The 17,752-nt window shown below is 39.3% G+C and overlaps 1 protein-coding gene and 1 long non-coding RNA gene across 2 annotated transcripts; both read left to right on the top strand.

Moving 5' to 3' along the window:
• Positions 1–3,306: 3,306 nt before the first annotated feature.
• Positions 3,307–17,544, top strand: LOC132950555 (uncharacterized). Its single transcript, XR_009665222.1, has 5 exons — positions 3,307–3,333; positions 4,356–4,382; positions 4,565–4,582; positions 16,427–16,486; positions 17,528–17,544. It is a non-coding gene; the product is annotated as an uncharacterized LOC132950555 (long non-coding RNA).
• Positions 10,897–12,470, top strand: LOC132950565 (uncharacterized). Its single transcript, XM_061022081.1, has 2 exons — positions 10,897–11,027; positions 11,118–12,470. Exons 1-2 carry the CDS (start codon positions 10,980–10,982, stop codon positions 12,468–12,470), a joined length of 1,401 nt encoding a protein of 466 aa, XP_060878064.1. The 5' UTR covers positions 10,897–10,979.
• Positions 17,545–17,752: the final 208 nt, after the last annotated feature.

Here is a 17,752-nt window from a genome sequence, read left to right as displayed (position 1 = left end):
TCACTGTAACAGTATCTGTTAAATTTGAATACAATGATAATATATTATCATTGTATAAAAAAATGATTCTGAGCGAAGACGATCTATGATAATACTAAGTATATAATATGGTGATATTATTGTGAATAAAGTAATTTATATATTATAACCTATTTACGTGGAACCTTGTTTTAAATTTTTAATCCCTATACCTATAAAAGTTGAATATTATATACACTTTTAACTAGGTACAAAATAATTATTAATTTATAAATTTGTTATATTTTGTTAAAAATCAACCTTTAAATGCTTATAAAAAAAAATTGTGCCTATGTATTTTTAATATATTTCAACTACTTTAATTTATATAATATATTATGTAATTGATATTTATAGAAAAAAAAATAAAAAAATTGAAATTTCAAACATATCAAAACGGGTCAAAATATTTACAAAATTTTTTGGTGTATAGAAAATGAGAATATAAACAACCAATGAAAATCTCATGTATCTACAATGGTCAATTGTTGTAAAGTTACACCAAAAGCCTAAATCGATTTTGTCGAAATCCAATTTTCCCGGTTTTCTTTACCTTGTTTTCCTTAATTATTTTGACTACTAACAAACAGACAAAAAATTAAAAATTAAGAAAAAAAATAAAGACACATCATTGTAAAATTAATATATTTATCGCTCCTGTCAGATTCTAAAATTTAGTCTTTTTGTTATTGAATAAGAAAATTATTGGTATATTATTTTTGTAGAAAAATTGTCATGAACTGTATACAAAATACCCACTGAGAACCTTATTTAAAAAAATTTGGGTATGTGGATGTCGCTCTGCTGTACAGTTGGTTACAAGTGGGTCACTGTAATGGATGGTGTTAAATTTGAATTCAATGATATAATATCATTGTATAAGAAAAACGATTCTGATCGAAAACGGTCAGTCAGCCTATGATATTACCAAGTATATTTGATGATATTATTGTGAATAAAGTAATTTATATATAACCTATTTACTCGGAGCCTTGTTTTAAATTTTCAATCCTTAGCTATAAAAGTTGAACATTTTATAAATTTTGAACTACAAAATAATTATTAAATTATAAATTTGATAAATTTTGTCAAAATTTGAACTTTAAATACTTATAAAAGCAACAAAATAAGCAAATCGTTACATGAGAAATCGAGTGAATATCAAATGTTGTAAAAATATGAATTTTAAACACTCATAAAAATTTAATTTGACTTTCTTGTAGACATTTTTTTTTTTGATAAAGGTAGGAAAACTTATGGATAATCTTGTATTACATTTTCAAATCTTAGATTTAAAAAGAAAAATTTTTATGAATTCTCAACTCAAAATAATTTGTTAATTTTCGCGATTTTTCCGTATTTTGTCAAGATTTTAACTTCAAATGCTTATAAATAAAAACTGTGACTAAGGATTTTTAATTTTTTTCATCTGCCTTTGAAACAATCAACTAGGAGCCTTCTATTAAATTTTCAGGCTATTTTACCCAACAGATTAAATTTTATTGATATTTATAGAAAAAAAAAACTAAAAAAAATGGAAACTGAAAATGTCCGTAAACAGCTCAAAATAAGTCAAAGTACTTGGAAAATGTTATGGTGTATAGAAAATGCTAATATAAACGTTCAGTCAAAATTTAATGTACCTACGGTCATTTGATTTAGAGTAAAATTTCCCGTTTTTCCTTAATTTTTCTTTTGTTTTGAAAACCACCATTTACTTTTGACCCCCCCAAAGTACCAACTAGATTCATTTTCCTATCAGAAAAGTTACTGTTGAAGAAAATCCAAGCATTTTTATAGTCCTAAAAGGTGATGACAGACACAAAAAAAAAAATAAAAAAAACACACATCATTATAAAATCAACACATTCATCGCTTAACTCAGAATCTAAAATTATTCTGACACCATTATTGCGTTGGTAATCAAATATCATTACTTATTACTATACATTAATGAGAAATAAGAAAAATGAGAATATAAACATTCAGTGAAATTGTCATATATTTACGATTATTCATTTTTGAATAACAACAAAATAACAAAATGACTACATGAGAAAACGATTGTAAAAATATGAACTTCAAAATAAAAATTTAATTTGACTTTCTTGTAGGCATTTTGTTTTGATAAAAGAAGACAAATTGATGAGGAGTCTTGTATTATATTTTCAAATCTAAGATTTAAAAAGAGAAATTTTCATGAATTTCTGACTCAAAATAATTTGCACACTCACTATTTTTAGGTATTTGTAAACATTTAAACTTTATCAAATGTCATTGTAACTATATTTTGAGAGCCTTGTATTAAATGTTCAAGCTTTTTTACACAACAAATTGTATTGACATTCAAAGAAATAAAAACTAAAAAAATTTGAAACTGAAAATGTCTGTATACAGTTCAATACAAATCAAAACGCGTAAAAATTCCCGTTTTTCTTTAACTTGTTTTCCTTAATTATTTTAACTAATAACAGACAGACAAAAAATACAAATTAGGTTAAAAACACATCATTGTAAAATTAATATATTTTTGGCTCCGATCAGATTCTAAAATTTAGTCTTTTTGTGATTGAAAAGAATAATTATTGGTAGGTACATTATTTTTGTAGGAAAATAATCATGAACTGTATACAAAATACCCACTGAGAATCTTGTTTAAAACAAATTATTCTGACACCATCATTGCGTTGATAATCAAATATCATTACTTATTATACATTAATGAGAAATATAACTCATAAAATAACATACTAATAAAATGTAATAAATGCTTGAAAAATATAATACGATTTTTGTATGTATTTATTAGAGGACAATATATACGAAAACGCTGTTTTGTCATATAATTTACGTAAGAACGTTATTTATATAGATTAAATGTAACTTAATTAATTATTTTTCACTAGTAAATTAAACATAAATATTCAATAGAGCTCAGATGTTGTATAAAATAAATAGTTAAAAAAGTATGTACTATGTAGTAGGTAGGTACCTATTTTAAATATGAAAGACACAATTAAATCTTTTTGTTTTAAATATCTATTTTTATCTATTTATTTTTAACTGTAGCCCTGAATTACTAGGTTAGGTTATACACCTGCTTACCCCTGCCCTATAAAGGAATGATAAGTTTGTAAATATTTCTTGCTCTATTGGCTATTGATCTCAGAGCTAGTTTTTAATTTAAATATTTAAAACCATCTAAGTTTTAATGCATTTCTAAGGAGACTTTTACAATAATTAAGGAATAATTATTAACTATAATGAACATTTTATTATTTTGTTTTGTAGTAAATGAAGTTTTTCAAAACAGAGGTAAAAACTATAGGTTACAAATCTAGCTTTTAATTTTCAATTGGTAGAAAAAAAAATGTTTTACAATCATTTAAGTTTTGACGGGTTTCAAAGGATGTACTTTAACATCTTGAACAATATATAATTATAATTAATATTTTTTATTTTATTTTGTTGTAACGAAAAGAACTGGAAAATGTAAAAACAATAGGCACAAAAATAATTTTTAATTTTCACTAGGCAGAAAATTTTTTTTACAATAATCTGAGTTTAAACGTGGTGCGAAGGAAAATTCGGGCAAAGTAAGATATTGTGCACAATGCCTGATTTTCGAGGGCAAAGTTTGAATAAGGTAACATTGTCTGGGCATTGTATACAGTGCCCATTTACATTTGGGCACTGTAGGTTAAATATTGATTATATTTAAAATATATAAACGCTTCAAATATTAGTTGCCTTTTAATAGTTTTTAATAATATTATACAGTATGGTACCTCCTACTGAAGAATTCATATTTTTATCTAAAAGTGGTTTGACACTTTGACATGAACAAGATGAATATCATTTATTATTAAATTATAGTTATTTTAAGTTTTAATTTAATTATTACTAAAAAGTAATCTTAATCACGTAAGATAACATTATATTAGTTTATTTATAAGCACAAAGGTACATAACTATTATGGCACTTTGAGCAAGGCCGGATTAAGAACCTATTGGGCCCTTTTGACAAGACATGCTTTAAAAAAGTTCATCAACTGTTTATAAATGGTTGTTATTGGTTATAGTAAAAATAAGTATTTATTATTCTATTGGTTGACATTGGTTATCGGGCAGATCAGGTGCAAGCATGCATCAAACCGAATTTTCGCGCATTGCCTACCAGGATGTCTGAGTTGCACTTATTGCAACGAGTTACACCCGAAAGGAGTTGAACAATCACAATTTTTTTAAGTGTTGTAATTTTTTATGGGCAACAAGGTGCGGGGGATCAGCAAGCATATATATATATTTAATTAACATTTTCTTATTTTGTTTTGTAGTTACACTGAAAACTATTGTTTTGAAAAGTAATAACAAAGTTAAGACTTAAGTAAACCTTTTTTTCTAGGAATCGAATTATAATATTATATATAGTATAATATTATTGTTCTCTTAATAATACTAAAAAAACTAACCATATTTTTCTATTGTTCCGTGAGTACCTATTACATTAATAACGTATCTTTTCTGCTGTTAATACTTGTTATAGATAAATGCAAATGGCACGGTAAGAAATCCACATGAATCATAATATTAATTATTATATTATTGTATAATAAATAATAAAAGTGTCTTACTATATTCATAATCTAAAAATTATTGATATACTTTTATTAAAAGAGTTAAGTTTAGAAGTTAGAACCATCAACCATGCTTAAAAAACCACGGAAGTCACTATGTTGTATAATAGCATTGATTATAAATACCATATAGTATTTATAATAATCATGCTAATAGGCTTAGAGTATACTTCGTAACTGTGCAGTTAACTGAATTGGATATGTAAAATTTGAATTTAATGATAAATCACAAAATTAACTTGTATAATATAAATAAATTAATTTTATTTTAGTAATATAATAGTGTGAATTAATGATTACCGAAAACATTGCATATTAAACTGATGCGGACCTATTGGGTGCCGCGTGGGTGAGGTGATGTTGAAGTGAAAAGGTTTACACGACAAAAAAAAAAAAGAAAAGAAAACACAACTTTTGCACTGTGAGGGTTGACTTTATTGCTGGTGAACAAAAAAAACAATGTGATTGTGGCCTCGGGTTATTCTGGTTATACGAGTACGAGAACGAGTCCAGAAAAACGAGAAAAATCAAAAAAAAAAGAAAAAAGACGATTGGCCGGGGACGTGTGTGTGTCCGTCTTGTGCGGGTCGTCGATGGTAAACTAGTGACATTACAATCCGGTTCACCCAACGGCCGGCCGACGGTTCACAGCGCGGGTGTCGCGCGCCGGCGTCATCCGTCGTCGATTGGCGGTTTGTTTGAGAAGCGTTGCGCGGCTTTCCGCGTAAGAGGCTATTTGAATTCAAACAGCTATTACGCGGGACCGCGTCATACTCCCCCCCCCAAACCGCCAACGGCGGTGGTGTTCCGGCCGTTGCCGGTGTCGTCAAAGGGTGTGTGTGGAGGGTGGTTGTGGTGGACACCTGTCCGTGGGTACGCTTTTCCAGCTGTGTTCAGCGGGAGTGGCCCTGGTGGTGTCTAGGCATGTTGAGGGGACGTGGGGGGACTGAAGTACATGAGGCTGACCTCCATGTCTTCAGTTCCAGCCATGCCTGCGTCCGTCTCACCTAACAGGTCCGCCTCCTCTTCCGGGGATATTTCCATATCCGCGGTTTGAGGGGTCGCGGCTGTTAGTTTTTCCGAGGTTCCGGTTGCTCCGGAAGTGTTAGTCACTACTGGTACCGTGACCACGGTGAGGTCTGGTGTCGCAGGCTCTGGCTGTGGCGGGACGGGGGCTGGTGTTGACGCCGGTTTTTCTAAGCGGTGTTGCTGGGACGTCTGCTTCGCCTTGTATTCCCGCATCCGCTGCTTGTTCCGGCGCTGGCGGGCGTTAAGTGAAGCCGGTGGTGTTGTGTCGGTGGTGGTGTCCCTTATTGGCAGCGGGTTGACGGGCGTTCCTGGAGGCGGGATGGTCGACGTCCTTGGCGCTGGTACCGGTCTCTCCATCAGTGGGTGGGGTGGCAGTCTCGCCGGTGCCCGACTTGTTGTCGTTGGTGGCGCCGGTCGAGTTCGGGTCGTGCTGCGGCTGCCGGTCGTGCCGTGGCCGTCGGTCGAGTCACGCGTCTGGGGCTGCGCGACCTATTGAGCCGCATTGCGGTTGCGGGTTCGCCGCTCGTCGCCCTTTGGAACACGACGGTCCGGTCTTCCCACCCACGCGTGTAGGCGGCCCACAGTACCGGGTCCCGCTGCAACTGCGCCGTGGTCATCTGGCGTACCCGTGCCGCCGTGGTGGTGTTGGTGCCCTCCTCCAAGCTGGCCGACCTCAGCAGCTGCTGGCTGCGTTCCAGCAGTTCCGCCGCTTGTTGGAGGGTGCTGGGTGTCGTCGGTGGTTGACGCTCCATTGTTGGTGTGGTGCTATTCCGACTGAAATTATGTACACCAAATGCTATTGTGGATTTATGGTTGGGATGGTGGTTGGGTGGGGGGTGTTTTGGGCGCTGCGGTGTTCGCGCGTTTTAGGCAGGACACGTGAATTTTGCGTGCTGGCTGTTGGTCTGTGGTGAACACACCTTTTCCTACGCGTTTGTGTAGCTTTACCGGTCCCCACCATTTCGGTGCGAAGCCAGCGTGAAATTTTTTGTGCGCGTTTGACAGGTGGTGTGCCTTGTAGTACACCGTGTCACCTGTTTTGTACTTTGTGTCCGTCGGCCCACCTGTTACCGGTGGTGCGGTCAGTACATTGTTTTCGCGACTCACCCTAGCCATGTTTATTTGTTCGATCGGGTTGTCCGCTGTCCGCGACAGTATCCAGTCCCCCGGCCTTTTGCCCTCTCTCCCGAGGACGAGTACCGATGGTGGATATCCTGTCCGGTCGTTACGCCTGTTCCTGATCGAAAAAAGAATGGGGGCTAGCTTGGTGTCCCAGGTGTTGTGGTTGCCGTCGATGAGTAGCGCGCGTAGACCTTTTTTTAATTCCTGGTTACGGCGTTCGACTGGGTTGGCCCTCGGGTGATATACCGGAGTTGTCCAGCCCTCGGCCCCCCACTGTTCGATCGCTTTACGCATATCGTTTGCTACGAACTGTGGGCCGTTATCGCTTAAGCACACACGGGGGTATCCGAAACGTGAAAAGAATTCTCGTTCAAGCGTTTCGGTTATTGTTTTTGTAGTGGCTGTTCCGAGGGGGTATGCCTCGGTCCATCTACTAAACAGATCCGTGGCGACCAGTATGTATTGTTTTCCCCTACTCGTACGCGGGTAGGGGCCCATGAGGTCTGTGCTAACCACCTCCCAGGGGTGTCAAAGTATTCTGGTGGCTGCGCGCGTGTTCAGTGGTTTGGTACACACGCATATGTGACATGACTTGACGTACAGTCGGATGTCGTTTTTTTGTCCTTTCCAAAAAAACCGTTGTTTTACCGCTCTGTACGTTTCTTTCCAGCCCGGGTGGTTTGCAAGTACGTGATCGTGGTATGTCCAGATCACGTTCTGCGACTTGTCCTTTGGGATGACTACGGTGTGTGTTCGCCCAATTTTATCCGCAGAAGACCGTCGGTAAAAATGTATTTATTTTTTTTATCCGTGGTACTTCCGGTATTGTGCGCTGGGTCGTCCGTTGTCATGTTGTGCGCTGTGTCTCGTGTATTGGGGTCATTGGCCTGCCATGTAACGAGCATGGCGTGTGTGATTGTGGGACCACTAGTGGTGTTAGCCGGGTCCGTCGTGGCGAACAGATTGTCGGCCGGTGAGCTAGTAGCAGTGGTGAGTGGTGAGGTGGGTACTCCTACTAGTCGTTCCTCGAGGTGTTCCTCGTCTACCGGTGGCCCGGTGGTTGGGTTGCGGGATAGCATGTCCGGCGCCTCTTTCTGTACGCCGGGCACATGTGTGGTTTTGTAGTCCAGGTTAGCCAGCTGTAGTGCCCACCTGGTTAACTTGGAATTTGTGTTTTTGGCTCGGTGGAGCCATGTGAGTGCCGAGTTGTCGGTGAATAGGTCAAAGCGGCGGGCCTCTAGGTATGGTCTCAACTTGTCAGTTGCCCAGATTATCGCGAGGCACTAGCGTTCTACCGCGGCGTACCTTGTTTGCGTATCACTAAACTTTTTGCTTGCGTAGTTGATTATCCACCTTTCGTCCGGGCTGTCACCCCGTTGGAAAATGACGGCACCTGCTCCTATTTCACTAGCATCGGTTTGTAGGCAAAACGGTTTTCCGTAATCTGGCGTCGACAGTTTTGGCGAATCGTACAGGGCGCGTTTTATTTTGGTAAATACGGCCTGTTCGGTTTCGGTCCACGACCATTTGGTCCCCTGTTTAAGTCTATTCGTTAGGGGTGCTATGGTGTCCACGTAGTTGTCGACAAACTGGCTGTACCAGTTGCAAACACCCAGGAACTTCCGTAGGTCCCTCAGTTTGATTGGTGGGGGGTAGTTTATGATGCCCTCTAGTTTCTCCGGTTGTTTGTCTATTCCTTCGGAGGTGACTAGGTGTCCGAGAAATGAAATTTTGGTGGCTCCGAGTTTGCACTTTTCGGGGTTGCATGTGAGCCCGTGTCTCTGTAGACGTTCTAGAACTTTGTCCAAGTGGCACTGGTGTTCGTCCACAGTGTTCGAAAACACCACTATATCGTCTAGATATACGCGGACGAACTTGTCCAGGTACCCCCTCAGGACTTCGTCCATTAATCGCACGAAGGTCATGGGGCTGTTTTTGAGGCCGAAGGGGAGGACTCGGAATTGGTATAGGCCCGACGCGTCCGGAATGCCGTGTATTTTCGCGCGTTTTGGTTAAGTGGGACCTGCCAGTAACCCGACTTAAGGTCCAGGACGCTGAATACTTTTGCGCCTCTCATCTGACGTATCAGCGTATTGAGGTCGGGCATTGGGTAAGCGTCGGACTCAGTGATACCATTGAGCCGCCTATAATCAATGCATAGTCGGGGTGAGCCGTCTTTCTTTTTTGCTAGGACGATGGGTACGGCCCACGAGGATGTGCTCTGTTCTACCAGTCCCTGCTCTTCCATGTCCGGTATCATGGTGTCGATTGTGGCCTGTTTTACCGGTGGGTAGGGATATGGTTTGAGTGCTATGGGTGTTTGGTTTTTGAGAAGAATGTCGTGTTCAATTAACCTGGTGCGTCCTACCCTACCGTTGAATACGTCCGGATAGTTGCATACTACTTCGGCGAGTTTCGCGCGTGTGTGGTGGTCACCGTTTATTGTTAATTTGTCGACATCTAGTGCTGGGGTTGGGGTGGGTGTCCGCCCTTTCCAGCACGCTGTTGTTCTCCTATCCGAACCTAAATGGATAGTGCTCGTTGTGTAGTCCCAGGTGACTTCGTTTTGTACGAGAAAGTCGTGACCTAGGAGCATGTCGCAGTACAAATTTTCCAGAATGGCTGCGTTGAAGGTGACCGTGAGGTCTCCGATTCTGGCTACGAATGTGGAGGTACCACTTGTCATTGTGGTATGTCCGTCCGCCATTCGTACCTGAGTTGGTTGTCCGTGTGGGGGTGTGCCATATTTATGTGCTGTGTTCGGGCTTACATACGATTTTTGTGCTTGTGAGTCGAGTAGAGCTGTTACGGGGCCTGACCTAAATTCGAGTTCGACCGCGGGGGTCGGAATTTTGTCGGGGCATACACGTTTAGCGTTATTCGACGGTGGTTGTGATGTATAGCTGGGTAACTGGTTCTTAACCGCGTTATCGGTACCATGGGGAGCGGTTTGCACCGCCATTACCAGAGCATCCGTTTCGGTTACCTCTGTGCTATGGGTGTGTACCGTATGAGTACGTGTTAATTCCGTAGTAGGGGTCGTTGTGTGTGGTGATGATGACCTGCTACTTAACGGAATTTTAATTTTTTTGATGGGTGATATATCTGATGACGCCGAGTTTATCGATGGGCGTTTGATAGTTATATCCCCGTCTGTATTGCCGAGCGTTGTGTGTGGTGGCGTGGTTGTGTGTGTATGTGTGTGTGTTTGAGGCGGCGGCGTGGACAATTGTCCGTCGACTCATTTACCGTTTCCCGTACGCGGCGTGTTCCCGGGGCAGTCACTGTTCCAGTGAGGACCTCCACAGTACCTGCACGGGTTGGGCGGTTGCGGTTTATCTGCAGTACCGTCCCGTGTACGCGGTTATGGCTTCGGTTGGGGCGGGCGGGTTTGGGAATATGTTTTGTACGCCGGTTTCTGCTGTTGTTGTGTGGGCGTTTCGTCTGGTGTGTATTCCAGGATTCCAGCTACCCGGCGGAGGTCTCCGAAAGTCACTGGTCTCTGCAATCGTATATACGTGCGGTATTCGTTGCGCGTTAGACCGGCTATCGTACCGACTAGCTGTGTTTCAGATAGCCCGGTATTGACGCGGCGCGCGAGTTGGTTTTTTTGTGTCACGAACTCCGTAAGCGATTGCGTTTGTGTTTGTCGGACGGATACTATCTCGGCCCGCAGTCGTGATTGTATTTCCACGTTGTCGAATTTTTCTAAAAATTCGGCGCGGAACTCATCCCAGGTGAGGTCCAGTAGTCTGATGGTGTTCCACCATGTACTGGCTGCACCCTTCAGCTGCTGCGTGACAATATTAGTCCAGGCCGACCTATCTATAGTCGAGCCAACGAGAGAGTACTATTGGGCGGCGACCAAAACTCACCCGTTCTCGCGCATTCCCACCACTAAAACTCCCTAACTGCTGGCCGCCGTCAACGCTGGCCGCCGACACCGATGTCGCCACCATCGCCGACGCTGCTGCCACCACCGTCGCCGCCGCCGACCAGGAAACGGTGACAGTGTTTGTATACAGCGTGAACTATAATAGCATCTCCGATATTTTAAACACAACATTTTTGTTTTTTCGCGCACCCCGGTGTTTTATACGGTTTTATTTAACTTTTTTTACGTTTTTTACTTAACAATTGTTTAATAGTTTTACGTATAACAATAAGTACAATATGGATGTCGCAGCTGTGTCTCCTTCCAAAAAAAATCCATGTGGAAAAGTAAGTGTTTGTATTTTTACTATTTTTTTTTTTATTTTTTTTATACTATTTTTTAAATTCTTAAATTCTTAAATTTTAATTTTTTTTTAGTTCATCGGCACTGGTCAAAGGAAAATTATTGTCAATTTATATAAGAAAATAGTTAAACACCAGCTTGAAAATCCTGACAGCCCTCGAATGACCTTAAGAGAAATGATCGTCGATATCTCAAAATCTTCGGGTATAGGACAGCGGTCAGTTCAAAACATATTATCGGAGTATAAGAATCAAGGTACAATTACATCGCCGAACAAGAAAAAAATTCGACCTACAATTATCGAAAAAATCGATGAATTCGATAAAAATGCAATAAGACAGAAAATACACAATTTTTGGAGGAACCGCGAAGTACCAACAGTCGATAAAATGTTAATCGCCATTAATGAAGATGAAACACTTCCAAACATTAAGCGGTCGTCATTTCAAAAAGTGTTGAAAGATTTACAATTTCAATACGTAAAAAAACAACGTAATAGTGCACTACTCGAAAGAGAAGATTTAATAACTTGGCGCCGAAGTTATTTGGTCAAAATAAAGCATTATAGAGAGCAAAACAGACCAATTTATTATTTGGACGAAACGTGGGTCAACGCAGGCGAGACACACAGTAGAACGTGGACCGATACCACAATAAATTCATCACGAGATGCATTCCTCAAAGGCCTAACCACAGGACAAAAAGAACCCTCGGGAAAAGGTAAGCGTCTCATCGTGTTACACATCGGGTCGACAGATGGTTTTGTCCCGGGGGGTCTTTTGTGTTTCGAATCAAAGACCAATTCTACGGACTACCATGACGAGATGAATGGCGATACATTCTATGAATGGTTTGTACGAATTCTACCACTATTAAAAGAAAACGCCGTCATAGTGATGGATAATGCTTCGTATCACTCCGTAAAGAAATGCAAAATACCAACTATGTCTTGGAAAAAAAAAGATATTATCGATTGGCTTGAAATGAAAGGTGAAATCGTTAACCATCCAATAGTCAAACATGATTTATTAATAAAAGTTAAAAAAATAAAAAACCAATACGACAAGTACGTAATAGACGAGTACGCAAAAGACAATGGCAAAATCGTATTGCGATTACCCCCATACCACTGCGAGCTAAACCCTATCGAGCTCGCGTGGTCTTCTGTAAAAAGCTATGTCCGGACACATAATAATACGTTTAAAATAAAGGATGTACTGGAGTTATTAAAAAAAGGCGTGGAACATGTGACAGCGGAAATGTGGACGAATTTTGTGGGACATGTCGTCAAGGAGGAAGAAAAGTTTTTGAACATTGAACATATAACAGATGAAGTATTTGACGAACTTCCCCAAGCAGAAGGACGTCATATCATGACGATAACAGGTGATACGAGTTGTTCGGAATCAGACTTCGATTCGGATTGATTTCTTTGTATTTTATTTTTTATCATTCAAATATTTTTTTTATTATAATTTTTTTTTGTAATTTAATGATTTTGTTATGTGTATAAAAATTATGTAATGCACAATTGGACATTTTTGTTAAAATAAATAAATGCATAATTAAAATATTGATATTACACACACATTATTATTTATTTGTATTGTTGCTGTATTAGGTACATAATAGGTTCGGCACTACGGCAGACGCCAGCTGTTATTTTTTTTTGGGTGGTGTGTTACTTGAGCCGGTGTATACAACCAGTGGTTGGCGGCGGCCGTGGAATTAGTCGACAGCCGCCGTTTAGTGAGTGGGGGTATTTACGGCGGCAACTAGATGGTAGAGTGGGAGAAATTTGGGTACGAAACCGCGGAGCTCGATCATTTGGATGCGCGAAGGAATAGTACTCTCTCGTTGGCTCGACTATATACGCGTTTGGTACAATATCGATTCCGCCTTGTGTATGAATCGTACCGGGTCCTCAGGCGTTGTTCCGAGGAACTCCGGCAGCGAATGTTTCGCTGCACATACGTCGTCGTATGGTATCAGCGTCGATTGTTGTGACGCATAGGTGTGTGTGGAGGAGGGGGCATGGTATAAATTTTGTGTGTCATCGAATCGTACCGAACGGTCAGCGTGCTGGATACCCGCGGACGGCGGTTCGCGCGCCGCGGAGTACCTCGTACCGTATTCCGTGTGGTCCGATGATACTGTGTGGTGGGGGCGGGTCGGTGCTGTCCCTTCAGGTTGGTGTTCCGGTGCTTGGCGTGCCATACCCATTTCCAGGCGTCGCATTGTCTCTGCAATGCGGCGTTGGTCGTCGCCAAAGCGGGTCATGCAGTCCTCGAGCATGGTCAGTCGCGATTCCAGACTGTGCCCATGCGCCGAGTTTTCCGCCGCTTGCCGTACTTCCTTAATTATGGAACGACTCGCTTGAATCATGTCCATAGCCTGTTGGTGTGTGGGTGTGGGTGGTTTATTGGTGGTGATGTTCGATGGCTGGACGGGTGATGATTCGACCGGTTGGTTTTCCCTTTGTCCGGCGTCAAGCATCTGACCTGTTGGCAGGTTGTTTCCGGTATGTCCAGCGGGTTCCATAGATGGAAACCGGACTTCGTTGGCCTGTAGGTTCAGGTCCGTGAAATGTTGTATCAACCGGATTTCGAGATCATCCTTCGCGCCCGTATCCGACAACTCGCGCTGCCTGCATTCGTAGCGCAACTCCGCGGCGGTCAACTCATTAATATATTTTCCCGGCATGACGTCCGGTTGTTTTTCCGGTGTTGTGTACGGGAAAATATAAAATGTGGCTGTTGTCAGTGGAACGGTCGTCGCGTTCCTTCGATCAGCTGTGTTGACCGTTTATCGGTGTTTATTTGCGTACGGAATGTAGGTCAGTGGGTTGTTATTGTTTTGTTATTGCGCTAGCCGGGCGATCACAGTAACCGGTTTTCGCAGAGTGTTGTCACGGATGCGCGTGTGTGCGTTATCCGGCCCACTACTGCGATTAAGGAAGACGGCGGCTGTCGCTTTGAGCGGCGGCAGTCCGATTATGTGGTATTTCTGTCCCAGGTAATCGCGTGTTGACGTTATCGGTGGTGGTGCTGGTGTGGCCCTCTCGCGCTCTTGCGTTCCTACCTACCTACGTCGTGTGTGTGTGGACTTTGGAGCGTCGCGCGCGGTGTAGTCGGTGCGTCCGTAAATCGGGCGGCGCGGCTGGTCGTTACATCCTTATGTAATATATTACGTAACGCCGGTTTTTCCGTTTTCGCCAGCTAACCACGTTTTTGTCGGATCGCGTCGGGGACTTTTTTCCAAGTCGCGCAACGTGAAGGGTATATGATGGTGGTAGTAAGGGGTAAGTTAATAAGTTTTCACTTACCGGTGATTCCTGTACGGGGAGCCAGTTGATGCGGACCTATTGGGTGCCGCGTGGGTGAGGTGATGTTGAAGTGAAAAGGTTTACACGACAAAAAAAAAAAAAAAGAAAACACAACTTTTGCACTGTGAGGGTTGACTTTATTGCTGGTGAACAAAAAAAACAATGTTATTGTGGCCTCGGGTTATTCTGGTTATACGAGTACGAGAACGAGTCCAGAAAAAACGAGAAAAATCAAAAAAAAAAAGAAAAAAGACGATTGGCCGGGGACGTGTGTGTGTCCGTCTTGTGCGGGTCGTCGATGGTAAACTAGTGACATTACAATCCGGTTCACCCAACGGCCGGCCGACGGTTCACAGCGCGGGTGTCGCGCGCCGGCGTCGTCCGTCGTCGACTGGCGGTTTGTTTGAGAAGCGTTGCGCGGCTTTCCGCGTAAGAGGCTATTTGAATTCAAACAGCTATTACGCGGGACCGCGTCAAAACATTATTCTAGTTATTATAAAATTACCTATTAATTAATATATATATATATTTATTTTTATTGATCTAAATAATATAATATATACCTAGTATTATGGCAATTATAGCTGTTTGAAGGGGGTACAGTTGGATTGGAACACGTGCGTGTATGTATGGCAAGGATTTGTCACTAAAAACCCGGGTGGTCACTGGTCACTGATCACCCATCTGGTCACAACCTAGTGATACCGGCTAGTGCTTCCATTCAGAACAAATTTCACGACTGAATGCAACCAGCGCACCACACGACCACACCAAGTCACATATTTTAATAAGTTGGTTAGGTCACCATCCACGCCCCAGAATTCTAACTAGCGTAATCACCCAGTGAGGCAACAAACATGAACAATTATAAATACAAACGTTTTAAAATGTATACCTTATACATGGTTACACCAATAGGTACACATTTATCCTAATCCATTAGTATAATCACAAAACAATATAGATGCGACATACCTGATCGCTCGATAACATCAACACCAAATAAACGATTACCTATAATAGAGATACCTACACGTGTGTTGTCACTGTGTTGTTACGAACAAATATTTTTGTACAATAGACATTATCAAAATGTATTAATTAAACCAATTCATATGATTATGTATTAAAAGCTATCGCGTCATATAATAATGATTTCGACTAAGATAAATATCAAAATGGTAGTGCCCATGAATTCAAGGACATTTCCCCGATTTTTTTCAAATAACATTAGGTATGATCCATGGATTTGGGAGAGTATGATACAATTGATACCCCTGGTATAATCTGTGAATTGAAACTATTCAGATGTAATTTGTGGTAGTGCTGTTCGTAACCGCTTTCTTATCGCATTAGTGCATTACGATAATATTATATAGTATTATTTTTGTATACCTACTAGTTTTTGACTATAATTGACATGGGTTGAATAGTATTATAATGTACAATACAATGAAAATTAGTTCACAATGGAGTTCAAAATAAATTAAATTTCAAATACGATGAATTAAATTAAGTCACCTACCCAAACTCAATTAGTTAATGCAGTCAATGATCTAGGCAAAACATTAAAATCATTTACTAAAAAAAATGTATAAACTCAATCCAAAATTCAATAATCTTGGAACTTGATAAAGTAGTTTGGATTTATTCGAGCAAGATGTTATTACTTTAGTGTACAGAAAAATCAGGCACATTAAAGTCATAGTTAAAATACAAATATTGAAAAATTCATAATATATATAGTTTGAATAAAAATTAATAAAGTAAAAAAAGAGTAAAATTATATTATAAAGCAATACTTGGCTAATGTTTTTGACGTTCAGGGGCTCGTTGTAAATGATAGATACCACTAGACATTTAGGAAACAACTTGTAATTTTGGATATAGGTACACCTTTTTTTTTCAGTTCTGTTGCTAAATAATATTGATGTGCAAATTATGTACGACCAACTGTCTTACAAAAAAATATAAAAATTACTAACAATAGTGATGCGCAAGCGACATGTCACTCATCTTAATAAAAAATATTTTAAGTTGAACAATTATTTATTTTAGCTGTTACAGAACTATTCTTCGAGGCTCAACGAACGATTTTCAGAACGATGAGAGAGACGAGTACGTATTCTTGTGCAAAATTATTAATAATAATATTTATTTATGTTCAGATAAATAAGAAAAAAAATGCATGTTTGTGTCAGTTGGAATTAAAATATTTCACCTTTTTTTAAAAAATATTATTTAGTTAGCTGGGAATAGGTATTAAAATACAAAAGCGCACAGTTCTTCCCTTAACTTCCCTTTTGCAATTTGGATGATGTCTTGTTAACTAATTGTGGCATATGGGGCGTTGTTTTAAAATTCTGATAAGTATTAAAAGTTATAGAAAAACGGAAAAAATCAAGTGAAATGAATAAAAATATTATATTATTATCTGCAGATAATCAGATACCAGTTGTATTTATCTAGATAAGATAAATAGATATTGTGTATTTATTTTATCCAGATAATCCTCAACACTGGTCACTGTAATGTATTTTGATTAAATTTGAGTCCAATGATAAATCATTGCATATTAATTACGATTCTGAGCGAATACTATCTGTAACCCTATAATAAATAATTCCCGGTATTTTTATGATATATTTATATTTATTTTAAAGTGATTAATTTTAGTATAAGTAATACGGTAGGTTACTTCAAAGAATCCATAATTGCAGAAAACATTGCATTTGAAAATGTCATGGTGTGTATTATGTACAAAATATAATCAGTAGCCAATGTGGACCAAAATAAGTAGAGGGATAGAAAATGTAAATTATTATAATTGGAATGATGCCTCCTCTCCGTACCCCTCTTTAAACCTCCTCCCATGGGGCAAGAGAAAACTTTTACAATTGAACCATTCCCTAAACGTTTATACAAGCTTAAAAGATTAGTTTTAGCTCTGTTTACATTGTATAGATACCAACAATTAATGTTTTAATTGTTCTGGCGCAAAAACTTATTGCTCAGTTATCTTATATAGAAAATGATTGTTAAGTGTCCTTAAAATCAGCAATATAATTTATTAATACAAAAAAAACCTTATAAATAATTAGACACTTAACGAAACAAAAAAAATAATGTTTGATCAAAATTATTTTTGTTTGTACCTAGATGAACTTACCTTGAATACAATCAGTTGGTGCAAAGAAAAATACTTTGACCAACAAATTATAACATTCGATGAGGATAACAAAAATTTCTGTGTTATTCTTTGTTAATTTTATTGCTGTGTTATTTAATTAATATTAATTATCATTGTATTCATTATATTTTTTCATTTTATTAAAAATATATAACATTTTAAAAATTACCGAGGAACTCATTTCGGCATTATAC

Source organism: Metopolophium dirhodum, chromosome 8 (genome assembly GCF_019925205.1).
Source record: "Metopolophium dirhodum isolate CAU chromosome 8, ASM1992520v1, whole genome shotgun sequence".
NCBI lineage: Eukaryota > Metazoa > Arthropoda > Insecta > Hemiptera > Aphididae > Metopolophium > Metopolophium dirhodum.
The sequence above is the reverse complement of the archived record's forward strand: the minus strand, read 5'-3'. Positions and strand labels throughout refer to the sequence as shown.